Raw genomic sequence first — 15,702 nt, 5'->3', positions numbered from 1 at the left:
CAAGGTTTGAAAACTGTTATTTTGACAAGGGTAGAGTTTGCATATCCGAGCCGAAGGCGAGGTATGTAACTACCCGCGTCAAAATAACAGTTTTCAAACCGAGGCGCTTAAACACACACGCGTGAGTTGCGAGTTTCAAAATTGTTTCACCATGTAATGAATCATTATAGCAGCATGCACTGTATTCTATTTTATTGCTAGCCCATGCGAAAATTGATTCTTACATATCAATTTCTTAATCCAGAAACAAAAAACTCTCTTAATACAATTATATCCGTGGACAAAACCAACAAAACGAAACGCGTTTGTTGGTGTTGTCAAGTATACCGTCGAAATCGGCTCACATTTCTACAAAAAAAAAACCGAAAGCAACAGTAATGCCACATTGGTAGTGTGACAACAGTAATAGACTGTTATGATCAGAGCGAGAAAACCGAAGACCAGTTAATTATAACTTGCCTTGGGGTACTTGTCAAAGTATTAGCTTCTCTTTCAACAACCTACGATGCGAGCGAAAGGACCGAAGACCAGTTTATTATAACTTGCCTTGGGGTACTTGTCAAAATATTTCTTTCTCTTTCATCATAACAGTCTATCACAACAGAAGTCCCACCAACACAACGATGAAATAGTCGGTGACATGTTAGGATTGAATTATTTTTTTCGCTGGATGAAAATGATTTTTTTTGTTGTTTTGTTTTTGATTTAAACTATAAATTTTGCAGTGAAGTGAATTGAATTGTGTTTAACATAAGCAAAGTGTTTTCGAATATAAGTGAAAAATACGCAATTAAAAGTGTTTGCCATAAGTAAAAATATTGAAATTTTGCTAGAACAAAAATGGCCGACAATTTTAGTTTTGTGATTTTCTTTTTCGGAAACAATAAATGTTTTTGCTACATTCAATGAACTCACGCCAAAATCACTGCAAAGTTTATGTCCAAAAGCACAAAACATCAATAATTATGGTCGTTTCTACGTATTTGAATATTTCAGAGATCACATTTTCCTTCATTTGGTTGCACCCCGCGAAAACTTGTTTTACATTCAGGACTGTGCACCCCGCGAAAATTCACTTTACCTGAGGTTAATGTCACACAAATATCCCACATGTAATCGACCATTTTCGCAGGGGCCAAATTGATATGTAAGAATCAATTTTCGCATGGGGCTAGCAATAAATCATTTTTACACGCTTTATGATACGAAAACAGACGAAATCACGCGCCGAAAGTTATCGGAAACAATAGTTTTTTAGTTCTCTCTGAGCAGACCTTGTAAAAAGGTCTAGTGATATAGATGATGTTTTACTCGCATGCGACCTGTTTTGAATTGATGTACGAAGGCAGAACTAACTCTCTCACTTTCTTTCGCTCTTTTTGTTTTTTTCTGTTTTTCGTAACATAAAGCGTGTAAAATTGTGTTCATCATATGGAAAGAGCACACTCAATCACAGTAGCAAAAATTTTAAAAATTTTAAAATATAAAAAATACTAAAAATACTAAATTTAGGAAAAAAGTTTGAGCTGAGCAGAGCTTACCAAGAGCGAAGAAATTTGTTTTGTTTTACTATACACTCACATACACACACACTTAAAGGTGTTCTAATATGGGGCTTATGTGGGAACTTCGAGGAGCCCTGGCCCGTTCCCCCCATTTTTTTCTGGAATGTCTTAGAATGACGACTATAATCTACTCCCAAAATTTCAAGAAATTCTAAAGAAGACTTTAGGAGACATGAAACACGGACGGACGAACTAACAAAGTAACGTAAGATTTTTTCATTTCGTTTAAAGTACTGAAATATACCAAAATGTATGAAAGTGTGGCTTCTTGGAAGATTTGTTGCCTGGCAAGATTTTAAGCTACAAGATAGCTCGTTGAACTCGTACGGACGCCTAGTTTTTTTAATTTTTTTTTCTAGTAATATGACTTGCGTCACGGGCGCTATGGTAACGCGCGCCCATGATTTAAACAGAATAAAATCAGAATAAACATAGCTGTTCAACAATGGACAACAAGCTACATTAGAATCTCACTTAAATTTATTATTATTTTTTTTTTTTATGTAGAATTTCTTTATTAAATTTACTTCAAAATAGGATTATTACAAATCAAATAAATTAAATAAATTATAAATCAAATAAATTATACAAAATAAGAAGACTCGACTATCACAGGAAAACGTTAGTATCACTTGTATCACAGAAAGTGTTTCGTATGCTCACTGCATTGCCCCTCTGGATGGCTATAGAAATTCGCTGGAGCAAAAAATCCAGGCTTCGCGGTTCCCGTCTTCCGCCAATTGAACAATGGTGCTGCATCACACGGTACACACAGTCCTGTCTCTCTGCAAGGAAATCATATTTACAAAATCTTAAAATTACGCGAGTAAATGTTCAAAAAGTTACCCGATGCACTTCCGTATTGAAAAGTAAATGGAGTTATTACCAGGTCGTCCAAAATAGCTGGCACTGCATGGCTGTAACATTTCGGACTCGGATCGTAGTAGATCACTGGTCAAGAAATCCACGTTATTGAAATCCATACCGGAAACATCTATTTCTATCTTCTTCTTACCGCTTTTGTCCGTTCCACTTAATCGGGTTACCAGTGCTGCCATGTGCAATCCTAGGTAACGATTCATGGGCGCCTCATTGACGCCATATTTTCTGGCGACGAAAAAAACCACAAAATGTAGGCCATCTGTAACCGGTTGCGCCGCTTCCTTGAGCCCATCTCTTATGTATCGATGGAGCGAGTTTTTATTTTTGCAGCACAGTTTCTCCAGTTTGCTGAATCGCTTGGCTACAAAACAGAAAACATCTTTGGTTAGATTGTGATTTACAGTCTTAGCAACAAAATAAACTGGTGATAATTGATTCCGACTGATGTCGCTCAACCTTTGAGCTTGAAAAACGTTAAAAGTTCTGCAGCGAAATAACATTTGAGTAAAAAAAGATTTCAGCTTTTACCAATGGACCCCTTTTTTGTGTCTAATGCAATATTTCTTGACAAGAATATTTATAATTTCAATAAAATATGTCAAGCATTTAAATTATTGGCGGTCCCTGACGTGCCAATAAATTTCTGAAAACAGCTCTTCGTCGTTAAGGTTTTGCTGCATCAAATCGTTTTTCAAAGCAGTTGAATTGGTGCAATCGATAAATTGACATTGGCTGTACACGGATCAGTAAATCCACGCCACAAATTATATGGGCAAAGCCCATTTGAAACAACAACAACATTTAGACCTGTTTTACCGTCAGAAAAAACGATAATATCGGTCCTGGGTGATAATATTGTCCAAAACGATATTTTTAACTTAAGCTTTCCATCGGAATCAGCGATATTTTTCTTTTACAATTTTTGCATAGTATTAGTCTTCTTGAAGGATCTCGGACAACAAGATTTTTCAACTTGGCGAAATATAGGCATAAATTGAAAATAGTCAAGTTACCCTTGAAGAAGGATATCAATACGTCACATGGAAAAGTACTTTCGGACGTTTGTCCTTGTGACGTAAATGACTATCAGTCAAAAACACTCAAAGAGTAAAAGTGACGCAAGTCCCTGGGCATACTTCCAAAACAACTGATATCGCTGTAGGTGATGCATTCTGCGCTTGTACGCAAAAATGTGACCAAAAAAATTTGGTGAAGAAAATTTTACCAAAAAAATTTTGCGAGACAAAGTGAAAAATTTTAAAAATGCTATTATTTGCCACACAATTATGTATTCTTAGCAGCCATAGCAGTGCGTTCCTTAGACGAACTATTACTAGACTGGAAATTACGAACAAAATTACGTAAAAAATGTGTCCCCAACATGAAATACGAAATATTTGATAGTGTGAGAATTGGTGGGCAAAATTGGTGGGCAAAATAGCGGGAAGAAATTAAATTTCTTTTTGTTACAAAACTTTATCAATTGTTTAGGGTTCACATGATTTGGTGAATATTCGAAAATATTAAGTTGGCCAACAACTGGGATTCATTTTTTAAGTTATTGTCAACTGTAAATTTGGAATTTGACAAAATGTATAAATTCAAGGAAACGTTAATTGAAACTAGGCGTTGTTGATTCTTATTTAGTCTGAATTGGAATGAGTGTAGAAGCAAATGTTTAACAAAGTGTATTTATTCAAAAAATTACAAAATTTCGTGCATTAAAAACTAACATTTATTGACCTGCAAACAACGTAACTTTTGTATTGGTTGCGCGTACAAATTTTCGGTGAAGTGCAATCGTTTGGAGCTTTCCAATATGGAAAAGCTTTACTCTTAAATATTCCTCGAGTATTGATTTGATCAGCAAATACCGGTGATTCTCGAGTGGACTGCATTCTTTGATATGGTCATCCATATTATTCAATAGCTTAGAAGGAACGTCGCGCAAACACTTGTTTAAAAGTCGAAGATACATTTGTGCCTCGCTCAAACGATTTTCTTTTTCCACTGTTTGCAAATTTTTTTCGGCTATTCTGCACAGTACAACTACATCCCATGTTGGGTAACAGAGACCACCGAACTGTCCATAGTTCTTTTTATTCAAAAGTGCACCACTAGCTTTGTTCCCACAATTTAGCGCATTCATACAACCTTCACAATTAAGTTTTCGACGAATCGATCGCTCAACAAACCCAGCAATGTAAACAACGGATTCGGATACGAAATCACCTAATGCATAGCTGACAACCATTCCTTTGTAATCTTGAGATAGTGTTGACGAGCCGACATTATCATCCTCATCTGGGCTTTGTAGAATCTTTGAGCGCGCTGACGAGACGGTTAACATGCTGATGTTCTCTGAGGCAAGACAGTTTGATTGGGAAGGGCATTTTATTTCATTATGAGTCATTAGTTGCTTATACGCTGAACAGAATTGCAAGGCGTTAGGATTATTATTAAATCCTCCACGACTACGAACGCAACCGAAAAAAATTTCAATGTGATCTTGGCTAAGCTTATATGTTAACAAATAATCCATTGAGCCGTTCTTCACATTTGCATCATATATCTGACGAATACTCTTCATAGTTTGAATGAATCCGAAAAAACCAGTAAAACTTTTCGTCTTAATAATTTTTTTGGAATGTAATTTCAAACCCTCGATATAACTTTTGGCGGATGCAAAAAAATCGAAAATTTCTTTTTCGGATTCGGGGCATATTGGTCGCTTGAAGTATTTTCCATACTTAGACTTCGAATTACAAATGTCGAACAAACGGTCGAAAGTTCGAATGAATTCCACTGTTGGACCGCAATTTTTGAAAGCTGGATTTGTCTCTCTCAAAACATCTAATGCGTCTGCAACGCTTCTGCTTAAAGTCTGGACTGCCAGACGCACGTTCATTTTCTTGCCGCGGAATAGTACATGTTGCTTTGTTAGTCTGTTCCCCATGCGAATTCGATTTACATCTTGAAGTTCTTGCAACATTTCAATATACTTCCATTCAATAGCACGACCTTGTGCATCATACAAAATTTTCTTGTCAGCGAGTGTATTTCTCACTAACTTAATCATATGGCAAGCGTCCCAAATAATGTAAATCATTTCTTTCGTTAACGGATGGTGAAAATAAGAAGAGGTCTTGCCATTGCGGTTCAACACGTTGATCATGGAAATATTTGTAGCGGCACCATCGAAAACTAAGGCTGTCACTGAAATGCTTTTTTCGGCTAATGTTCGCAAAACCTTGTCAACAACGCTGGCTTGTTCTTCTGAACCCAATCCGTGTGTCAGAAAATAAGCAACTGGGATCTTAAAATGAGCATTTATAGCAGTTAACATCAACACCAATGCCTTTGTTGCTACCGTTGAACCTTCACGAGCTATTCCTGTTCCACCAAAGTCAACGTACCCATAGTACTTTTTTTTTGAATGAGAGTATTCGACCTGCTTGCGAATACTCATTTCATCCATCGACATACAAAAACGGAGATCGATTCCTTTCTTTTTTGAATCATCTATTTTAAGCGCTATTGCTGCTATCGCCTCTGTTGTTATTCCGGGGTCAGCATCTATAGACTCATACCACTTTCGAATCGTTCTGGGTGCGGGCAATTTTTTTGCAAATGTCTTTCGAACGAAGCGATAGGCTCGTGGTGAATAAAAATTGAGTGTGAGCGCAAAAGATCGAACGTCGGCCGGAAATTGATTGTTTACTTTTCCAATCTTTATTTTACGCATCAGTGAATCGTCGTGTAGCTATGGATAGTAAAAAATGAGACGAAGAATTAGGCTTCCCCGAGGTTGAGGGGAAATAATTTATATTTACATGAGCTACGAAAGACAGCGCACAACGAACAATTTAATCAATGTAGTCGATAACGCAATAACGTTATCTAGAAGAAGTATTGGGTGCGCTTGTTCTGGTAAACGTTTTACGTTATCGACTACACTAGTTTCAAACATTTACTGATGGACTAATCAACGGAGTCAACGGCTACAAATACGGACATGATGAGACAACTCGATACAAACATTGTATGACGACAATGGCAAGTACCTTTAGGGATTCTAATGAATTTTCGTTCACCAAATTTTTCCGCTTCAAGTCTTGTATTAGAGACTTCAAAGTTGCTATTCTCTGAGCTGCTCGAAGATTTTTTTTATTTAAATTTCTCAACTTTATTCTCTGCTTTGACACCGTCATTTTCAAATTTCGAATAAATTTTTTTGACGATCTTGGAGTTAGATCTTCACCATCCCGTACATCACCAGGATAGCATAGCCGCCTTTTGCGTCCTCGTTTCGGTGTCTGAAATTTCTCATCGTCAGCATCGCATTGCCCTTGGTCAACTGACTTTTCGATGGACACACGGCTCTCCGTCGAAAATGATTCTTCTAAAAGAATTGTTCCAACAACATTGCATTGGGAGGAAGCTGAATCATGCTTGGAAGAAAATGATGGACTAACTGAACCAGAATTACAATACACACTATCCTGACACACATCAACATTCGCATCCACATTTTCGCATTCACACACATTTGTTGACGATCTAAGAAGAAGAGAAACGGAGAGTTTGATGAATTTGATAAAAGTTTTCATAAAAGCTTCGCCTTACTGAAGTTGTTCAACATTATCAACGACGTCGTCGTAATCCATACATTCGTCATTCTCCGATTCTAGGTATTCCACCTCCATATTCTCTTCAGATGAACAAAAATTCTGAAAAATCTTTGGTATTGCACCGTCCTTTAAAATCGTTCGCAATCCGTCTCTCTTCATATCGTCCTGTTCGAAATGATTTTCACAAATTCTTGAGTGTTTGCTGGGTACACTACATTGCTGAGTGTATCGATTTATTTGTGTGTGCCATTCCTTTGCTTCCTTTTGATTTTTCGGGAATCTTTATTCAAATTAGGATAGTCAATGAGAATTGCACAAAGTTAGGTTATAAACGCAACAATACCGGAAAAATGAACATTTGCGAACACTTATGCTTCTACTCATGCACCCATTGATAAAACATGTTTGAACCATTTTTCCAAGTTTTTCTTTTTCAGGTAAAATGGCAAGAAAACATAAATTTCAATTCAACTGTATATTTTTACGATACTTGCAATCACAACAAATTACAAAGTGTGACAGCTATCAATGTGTATATGTGTTGGTGAAAACATACGTAAAATTATACGAAATCTGAATCTTATACAAATTGATGTCGGGGACACATTTCGTCGTACGTAGAACCAGTCTAGTAATAGTTCGTCTAAGGTGCGTTCAGTTTCGTTGCATGCTACAACAAAATTGCATTTGTTGGGTCATAACGATTTTCAGATTTCAGATCGATCTGTTTAATGTTTTCAGATCTCAGATCAGATCAGGTCGCTAGAGATCTGAAACTGAATCTGAAAATTTCAGATTGAGATCAGGTCAGAGTCAGAACGAACTGCTCCGAGCCCTAATAGACTTTCTTTGATTTCTTGCTTGAGATTTAATAGAATTTTATTACTAACAAGCGAAAATTACATCATTTTACATGGGAATTATAAATTATCGATAAGAATATGATTAATCGAATATCGATAATTTCTTTCGATTGATATTATCGATAATTTTGAACGGCTCCCATCCCTACTCTCAACCCCTGTGCGTCTTTCTTAAGACGACAGGTAAAAAATCCTATTATCACCAACAAGACACGAATTCTAGTATGAAAATGAATTCACCACACTCGCAATACACAATGAAAACGTACATGAATTGAAGTATATGCGGTAGACACTCAATTTAAACGGTTCGAAAGACATGGGGATGTAGCTCAGATGGTAGAGCGCTCGCTTAGCATGTGAGAGGTACGGGGATCGATGCCCCGCATCTCCAGTTTTTTTTTTTCAAAATTGTTTATAAATAAAATCAAGAAACTTAGTTAAAGAAAGAACCTAAAAATGGTCTTGTTAAATTTCGAAGATTATCGTCGAGCCATTTTCAATTACATGAAGACATGAAAACAAGGAGAAAAGTCTCCCGTACTACGCTTTAATGCAGTGTGTATAATAGTTCAAAATGTTTATTTTGCTGATTTGGACTTCTAACGTTTTTTATAATTTTTCTGATTTCGCACTGGTTACAGGAATGTTTGGGTCGGAAAATACCTTCAGATATTCTCTCTTATTCTTAGGGGTTTTCCTTGAAAAGGTCACATAGACACGGGGTTAACACAATCTTGATGACTCTTACTTATTACAGCAATTTAAATGACGCCTTTGTATGCATCTTTCAATGGTTGATGACGTAAAGCACTTATGGACATTCCTGCACTATCGGTGAAAAATGTCCACCGAAACCCCAGTACCCTGATTGTGTATGTATAACTTTAACGATATTCAAAAGAAAATCTTCGGAAAATGGCTGACTCGCCCACCTGTACCCTGTACCTTATGAAAAGTTACCACTGGTACCTGTATACCATTGCAAATTCTTTAAATGTCTATGTTTCATTGAAGATGGTTCGATCACTTTTAGTTAATGGCACGTTGATTCAGCAAATTGTTGGCCAGGTTAGACTAGATATGGATAACCACCGTAGAAAATATTTACTAAAGTTCGAGAAGCCTCTCTTCTTGAGACACTGAATCGAAACGTCTTCGAGCGAACGTCTTTAAATTTGTGATGGAATCAATAAGCTGATTAATTGGAAATCTTAAGGATTAAATGGACAATTGAACGGGCACAGCCGTTTCACATAATGACAACAGCGCGAAATGTTTTATTTACAGAGGCAGCAACTTAAAACAGTCCAACTTTTGCATTCGAATTTCTGATTTTATTTTCTTTGTTATCTTTGTTATCTTTGTAGAAGTGATTCTACACTCTCATTTCAGCAATCTATTAATCTAAAACCGAACCGAATCGTACGTTCACGGCCACGACGGCTGTTCACCCTCTTTTAACTTGCGTCCGTACAGATCACTCTTGTCCCGGAACATGACCATACGTTCCGTTTCCATGCGGTCCAATATCGAGCCCAAGTAGAAGCCAGCTAACGGAACCAAGTAGTAAAACCATTGCTTGTTTACGCCTAGCGAACTGAGAACCATGGTGAGATGATTGGTTACTGGACGAGTTCGACGTTTGTATGTTGTTGAATCTTGGAAGCTTTCCACTGTTTTGTATGCGACCAGTCGGCGTAAATTGTTGACGCCGTGAATGTGGGAAATATGACGACGACGCTATATTTCTTTAACACTTTCAGGAAACCTGGAAAATCAAGCGGAAAATTTGTTCTTCGTCAATGCATTGGGACACCAAATTATGTAACAGAGTTGAGGTTAGTTGAGGTAAGTCAAAAACATGACCGAAATAATTGACAAACGAATTGTTATTCGGTTTATGCAGCCACAGTATTGACGGTTACGCATTTACAGATTTCGACAATCAACGATTTACCACTAGCAAACACAAAAATTGACAAAAATGATTTACCTTTCATGGGAGAAACGCAAAAAAATATTTTCTAGTATGATGACAGATTGACAGTGTTGACTATTTTACTTTTACGGTGGCATGAGCGGCATTTTCTATGTCATGTTGGAAGGTGTTGCCAGCTCTCTCAGGCTATGTCAGGAATATCACGGCTGAGTTATTGTTTGTATACTTTCATTGGGTGATGTAAGACATATAATCGCAAATTTATTAGATGCGCGGTGGCACCAAGGTTCTGAATGGACAGGTTAAGACACTTACGAAGGCGGGTGAAACACAAATTTTGACAAATAGACAAATTTTGTTAAACACACTCATTAGAGACTGTGTGAAAAGTAAACTTGAAGCAAAAAATTTTTTTTATCAAGTTGACATTTCACACAATCTGTAAAGAGTGTGTTTATCAAAACATGTCCAAATTGTCAAAATTTGTGATCTGCCGCCTACGAGATCAACTCAAAAGTGTCTTAACCTGTTCTTTCAGAACCTTGGATGACACACCATTGTTAATGATTTTACATGCAAAGAAAATACTCGTCACATCATCATAGCAACGATAATCTCCACGATGGGTGAATTTATTAGAATCATGAATATACTAGGTCTTATTCTTTCAAGGAAATGTATGTCAATTGGTATGGGTCCTAGATTACGCCAGGTCAACCGGACAATTGTAAATATACAGTCCGACTAAGTTATTCAATTTCTAACTAAAGAAGGTATCGTATGCTTGTAGATAATTAGCAATGCAGTTTACTAACTGAAACAGCTTCACTCCTCTTCTTCCGTTATTGTCCCGTCGTTCATGGCCTGCTCAACATTATTCATATTGAAGTCATCATTGGTCGTTGCTTCGAAGGGATTCGTTCCATTTTTCAGCGATTCCCTTTTCATATGTCTTCCCAAATGAATCATGGACGACCAACTTTGAATTTCAATGAATGGACTACCCTGATTGTAAATATAGGTCTGTTCCATCGTAACGGTAAAAACGATTATTGCCACATCCACAGAGGCATAACCTCAACGACTTTGCGAACATTTCGTCGACAATTACTTTTTGGCTATGGCTATATTGATGGCGTTTTGACAGCTGAAACAAACCTACTTGGAGCAGACCTATAATTTTATGGACCGAAATTAGAACAAATGCCCTTTGAATCTACTTTTAACTCCCTCAGCAAGCGTGAAACGATTAATTCAATCAGGTTAGTCTATTCATTGAACCTTTCGTGTGAAACGAGTAAGTTCCGCGAAATGCGGCGATTTTCCTATTACTGGCAACACTGCTGTCGTTGGCTAACTTTACGTTGTTTTTCTTTTCGATGTAAATAGTGGAAGTGGAGATGTTCACCGATAGTTTCAAGTATTATAAATCAAAGTGCCCACCACCCAGTTTCGAGTCAGTTGTAAATTTCAGCGAAAACGATGACAATGTGAGTCAAACTAGCAAATTAACGAAGAAAAGTCTGAAATTTTCATCGAATTTTATAGCTTTTCACGCGACGAACGACCATCAAGGCCGGTGAAGAGTTCAAACATCTGGGCCTTACAGATCCGACACATTGGCACATCTACCAGTTTTCGTCCGGTTTAATTTTCATAAAAAATCCATTCACGCCACACGGGCAACGGTACTGGATCGCCAGATGTCTACGTGACTATCCGAAATCGCCGCACGCAAACAATCTTCGTTCCAAATCCATTTCACCAGCGGCAATCGACGATTGGTGGACGGAAATGGTCAGCAGCCGGACGAAAAGCGATAAAGAGAGTCTCCGAAGTGCTTTGCGCTGGTGTACGCTGGGCTACCACCATCAATGGGACACGAAGGTCTATTCGGATGAGATGAAACATCCATTTCCAGTCGATCTGGGCACTCTGAGCGCTTACATTGCTCGCACGTTAGACTTTGGTGAATATTCAGCTGAAGCTGCAATCGTGAATTTTTATCCAATCGGTACGACGCTGGCAGGTCATACGGATCATTCTGAACGGAATTTGGATGCGCCACTGTTTTCATTCAGGTAAAACCAGGTTTCGTATTGCCACTTCGTATCTGACCTTTGCTTTACACGCAGTTTCGGACAGTCAGCTATCTTTCTGATTGGTGGGACCACCAAGGACATAAAACCCACAGCAATGTTTCTACACAGTGGCGATATAGTGATTATGTCGAAGGAGAGCAGACTCTGTTATCATGCTGTGCCTCGAGTGTTCAAATCGGACGACTCTGTATGGAACAACACAATCGAAATAGGTTCGTACATCGACTCGACGTTAGGTTGAAATTTTATGTTTAACCGAAATTTCTTATTAAACAAAGGCGACGATGATGACCGGAATGAAATGCCAAAGAAACGGAAAATCGAGAACGAAGCTGGGTACATGGTCAAAGACTTGTGGAATGATGTCGACGACCGATTCTACTGGGAACCATTTAACGAGTACGTGGAAAATTGTAGGATTAATGTGAATGTAAGACAAGTGCTCCGGAAAGGAGAACATTCATTGTGATCACGTTGATTATGGACGAATTATAAATGTTTCTACCAAACGGAAAAGATTGAATCAGTTCATCAATCCCAATGCATTTTCCATTAGTTTTCTTTTTACTTTGGAAATGGTCGCACAGATCGTGGCCCTACGTTAGTGAAGGGCCGTGACGCAAGTCCGTTCACACTGAAAAATTTGACAAAAAAAAATTTCCGCAAGACTGAGGAACATATATACATGAACTTTTTGACTTTTCCCCCTTTGCTCCTACTACCCCAAAGTATTTTATTCGTAATCTGGGCGTCCATACGAGTTCAACGAGCTATCACACGCCTCATAAGGTTAAAATTTGGCCGAGATATTAAATTTCAAAACTTGGAAATTTGCAGAAATTTGTATGAAGAAATTCATTTTCATACATTTTGAAATTGATGAATTTTACCAACCTTTGTCACTCTGTCACTTTGTCACTTTGTCACTCTGTTACGGCGAAACTTTTTAATTTACCGGTGAATTTGGCTGAAATTTTCAGGGTATGTAAAGGACGTAATTCTAAGAAACTAATTTGAAGGAATTTTCTTAAAAGCTTATAATTTCGGAGCTATGAGCGTTTTGAGCCATTGAGCTATATGACCCATAACTCAGAAAATATAAAAGATAGAAAGTTCGTTTAAAAGACAAATTTATAGAGTTTCAGATTTTATTCGATACGTGTTTCATGGTTTCACGAAAAAGTCCCTTATGTGGGAGCTATGAGCGTTTTAAGTGCGAGCTATGTCAGCCATAACTCGGAAAATAAGGCAGATAGAAACCTCGTGTAAAAGACAAAGTTATAGAGTTTTAGATTCTAGTCGATACGTGTTTCAATGTTTCCCTAAAAAGTCGCTTATTTGGGAGCTATGAGCGTTTTAAGCGCGTCAAATTTCGATTTTCGTCAAATTTTCGATATTCGTCAATTTTTCGATTTTAGTCAAATTTTCGATTTTTATCAAAGTTTTGATTTTCGTCAAATTTTCAAATTCCGTCAAAATTTCGAATTTCGTCAAATTTTTTATTTTCGTCAAATTTTCGATTTTCGTCAAATGAAAGCTGGAAGATTCAGATCAAAGAGAAAGTTATACAGTTTTTGTAAGAAGAATATTTTCGTTCAAACTGCACAATATGATTGTCTATTATCTGCGACCAAATTCAAAAAAATCACAACTTACAAAAGAGCTGATATCGCCCAAAACCACTTACAGTGGAGGTGTGACGCAAGTCCTGTTATCCACTTACAAAAGAACTGATATCGGTGTAGGTGACGCTTACATATTCGACACGCAAAAAGGTATACGTCACAAATGGCAGCTGATGAGGAAAGTACGCGAAAGGCTTATCAACAAAAATCTTACCAGAAAAATTTTAGGAAGAAAATTATAATAAAAAAGTTTGCGTCACAAGGGGCAGTACTTTCGCGTACTTTCCTCATCAGCTGCCATTTGTGACGTATACCTTTTTGCGTGTCGAATATGTAAGCGTCACCTACACCGATATCAGTTCTTTTGTAAGTGGATAACAGGACTTGCGTCACACCTCCACTGTAAGTGGTTTTGGGCGATTTTGTTTCAAGGAAATTAGAAAAAAAAAATTGGTTCCACCAATCTACCTCCTTCACTAGTCAATCGGCGTATAAATTCAACGCATTCCAAGAACAGGCACAAAAACCGATTTTTTAACGGTCGAAAAGTCTCTTATGTTGGTCCGCGCAGTGATATTATACAAACATAAAAAACTGAATTTATACGTCGAGTGAAAATTCACACTCCAAAACGTGTTGCACATTATGCAAAACACTTGTGCAAGGAGTGTATGTGTGATATGCAGTGTTTAAGCAGAGAGTTTTTTGACCAATTGAGTGTAAGTGATCTCGGGCCATACTGGCCGTTCGGGCGATTCTTGAAGGGCCTTTTGCTTTAGTCGGGCGAAGTCCCGGTAGGGCTTTTTTGAATTTCAACCATTTGTTGTTCAAACATATGAAGCCCATTCCAATCGAAATCTTTCTCCGTTAATTCTTTCTTCTATTTCCAATCAAAAGTTTCTTAAAAGCCTTTCTCTCAATTTTTTCTTTATTTTACAATCAAAATTTTTCTTCTGAGGCCTTTCTGTTAATTTTTTTCGATTTCCACTGAGGTCTATCTCTAAATTTTTCTTTGATTTCAAATAAAAAATTTCTTTCTGAGGCCTTTCTCTTCATTTTTTTTCGATCTGGAAATCGAAAAAAAAAATCAACAGAAAGGCCTCAGTAGAAAATTTTTTATTTGAAATCAAAGAAAAATTTAGAGATAGGCCTCAGCTGCGAAAAGTGAACTTTCGAAATGCAAACTCACGACAAATTTTTTTACAACAAAATTTGTACATTTTTCAATTACTTAAATCACAGAAACCCGGCTTTTCAAGTAATCATTCGCAGTCATTGTGTAAATAGAAAAATTCAGTATCGCGTTACTTTTGTATTAATTCGCACAGTTTTGGTGAAAATCTGTTTTTTTTAGTAATTAAGTTAGTGCATCTGTGCAAGCAATTCGGCTCGGTTGAGTTGAAATTTTTAAAACGATGCTAACCGTTCAGCAGATTATATTTACTTGGCTGCATATTAGTGATGAAATGTAGTTACTTTTCGTCACTTGTGATGAAAAGTAAAGCCACCAGTAAACCAGCAAAAAAAAAGATAATGCATACGTCGTACGTCACCCAAATTAAGGCTCGGAACAGGTCAGGTCAACCTGAAACCTGACCTTAAAAACCTAAAACCTGATTCGACCTGAACCTTACCTGATAGATTTTGACCCGACCTGGTTTGAACTGAACCTGAAAATCGGAGATCTGACCTGACCTGAATTTATCTTGACCTGACCTGATCTGATCTTTACTAATTTTTACTATGACATATGTAAAACGTGTAACTTTGAATATATAAATACATACCTGAAATACACATGAAACTGCGACACAAAAAAGATAATTTTAGAAAATCAAAAAGAATATATAAAATGTATCAGGTCTATTCATGTTATTTCAGGTCAAAGTTGAAACAGGTCAGGTCAAGTTAAATTTGAAACAGGTGAGCCAATTAATCACGAATTTCGCGCGAGTTTCGAAAGAAAACAAAATGAGAAAATTCAATCCGAAATAATGTTTCCAATTTTATTTGTTTTTCAACAGAATTTTCGATAAATTATTTTTAAATGTAGACTACAACGTGCAAAACATATGCAAATTATAAATACAAA

General features: G+C 37.1%; 3 protein-coding genes, 1 long non-coding RNA gene and 1 other non-coding gene across 6 annotated transcripts; 2 read left to right on the top strand and 3 right to left on the bottom strand.

The window, feature by feature from the left end:
• Nucleotides 1-774: 774 nt before the first annotated feature.
• LOC119084923 lies at nt 775-15,407 on the bottom strand. The gene is made up of 3 exons (XR_005089167.1): nt 15,398-15,407; nt 7,447-7,451; nt 775-975 (listed from the first exon to the last, which is right to left on the bottom strand). It is a non-coding gene; the product is annotated as an uncharacterized LOC119084923 (long non-coding RNA).
• Nucleotides 8,263-8,335, top strand: Trnaa-agc. The gene has a single exon. It is a non-coding gene; the product is annotated as a tRNA-Ala (tRNA).
• Nucleotides 9,256-9,580, bottom strand: LOC119084910. The gene has a single exon (XM_037195066.1). It carries the CDS (start codon nt 9,550-9,552, stop codon nt 9,373-9,375), a length of 180 nt encoding a protein of 59 aa, XP_037050961.1. The 5' UTR covers nt 9,553-9,580; the 3' UTR covers nt 9,256-9,372.
• LOC119084911 lies at nt 9,527-10,027 on the bottom strand. Its single transcript, XM_037195067.1, has 2 exons — nt 9,938-10,027; nt 9,527-9,712 (listed from the first exon to the last, which is right to left on the bottom strand). The coding sequence occupies exons 1-2, from the start codon at nt 9,942-9,944 to the stop codon at nt 9,567-9,569; spliced, it is 153 nt and encodes a 50-aa protein (XP_037050962.1). The 5' UTR covers nt 9,945-10,027; the 3' UTR covers nt 9,527-9,566.
• Nucleotides 10,899-12,496, top strand: LOC119084884 (nucleic acid dioxygenase ALKBH1-like). Of its 2 annotated transcripts, none has more exons than XM_037195030.1 (5): nt 10,899-10,904; nt 11,273-11,373; nt 11,432-11,964; nt 12,019-12,197; nt 12,264-12,496. In XM_037195030.1, the coding sequence occupies exons 2-5, from the start codon at nt 11,284-11,286 to the stop codon at nt 12,452-12,454; spliced, it is 993 nt and encodes a 330-aa protein (XP_037050925.1). In that variant the 5' UTR covers nt 10,899-10,904; nt 11,273-11,283; the 3' UTR covers nt 12,455-12,496. The 2 variants fall into 2 exon arrangements, with proteins under 2 accessions (XP_037050925.1, XP_037050924.1); XM_037195029.1 differs by having other exon boundaries at nt 12,019-12,198; nt 12,259-12,496.
• Nucleotides 15,408-15,702: the final 295 nt, after the last annotated feature.

Source organism: Bradysia coprophila, unplaced genomic scaffold (genome assembly GCF_014529535.1).
Source record: "Bradysia coprophila strain Holo2 unplaced genomic scaffold, BU_Bcop_v1 contig_94, whole genome shotgun sequence".
In the NCBI taxonomy this organism is placed as follows: domain Eukaryota; kingdom Metazoa; phylum Arthropoda; class Insecta; order Diptera; family Sciaridae; genus Bradysia; species Bradysia coprophila.
Note: the sequence above shows the minus strand (reverse complement) of the source record. Positions and strands in the feature narration are given on the sequence as shown.

Coding starts and splice junctions, on each gene's coding strand:
- LOC119084910 (XM_037195066.1), bottom strand. CDS start 9,552: ATGGTTCTCAGTTCGCTAGGCGTAAACAAGCAATGGTTTTACTACTTG.
- LOC119084884 (XM_037195029.1), top strand. CDS start 11,284: ATGTTCACCGATAGTTTCAAGTATTATAAATCAAAGTGCCCACCACCC. Junction 11,374..11,431: donor TCAGCGAAAACGATGACAAT/GTGAGTCAAACT, acceptor CGAATTTTATAG/CTTTTCACGCGACGAACGAC. Junction 12,199..12,258: donor AACAACACAATCGAAATAGG/TTCGTACATCGA, acceptor TTTCTTATTAAA/CAAAGGCGACGATGATGACC.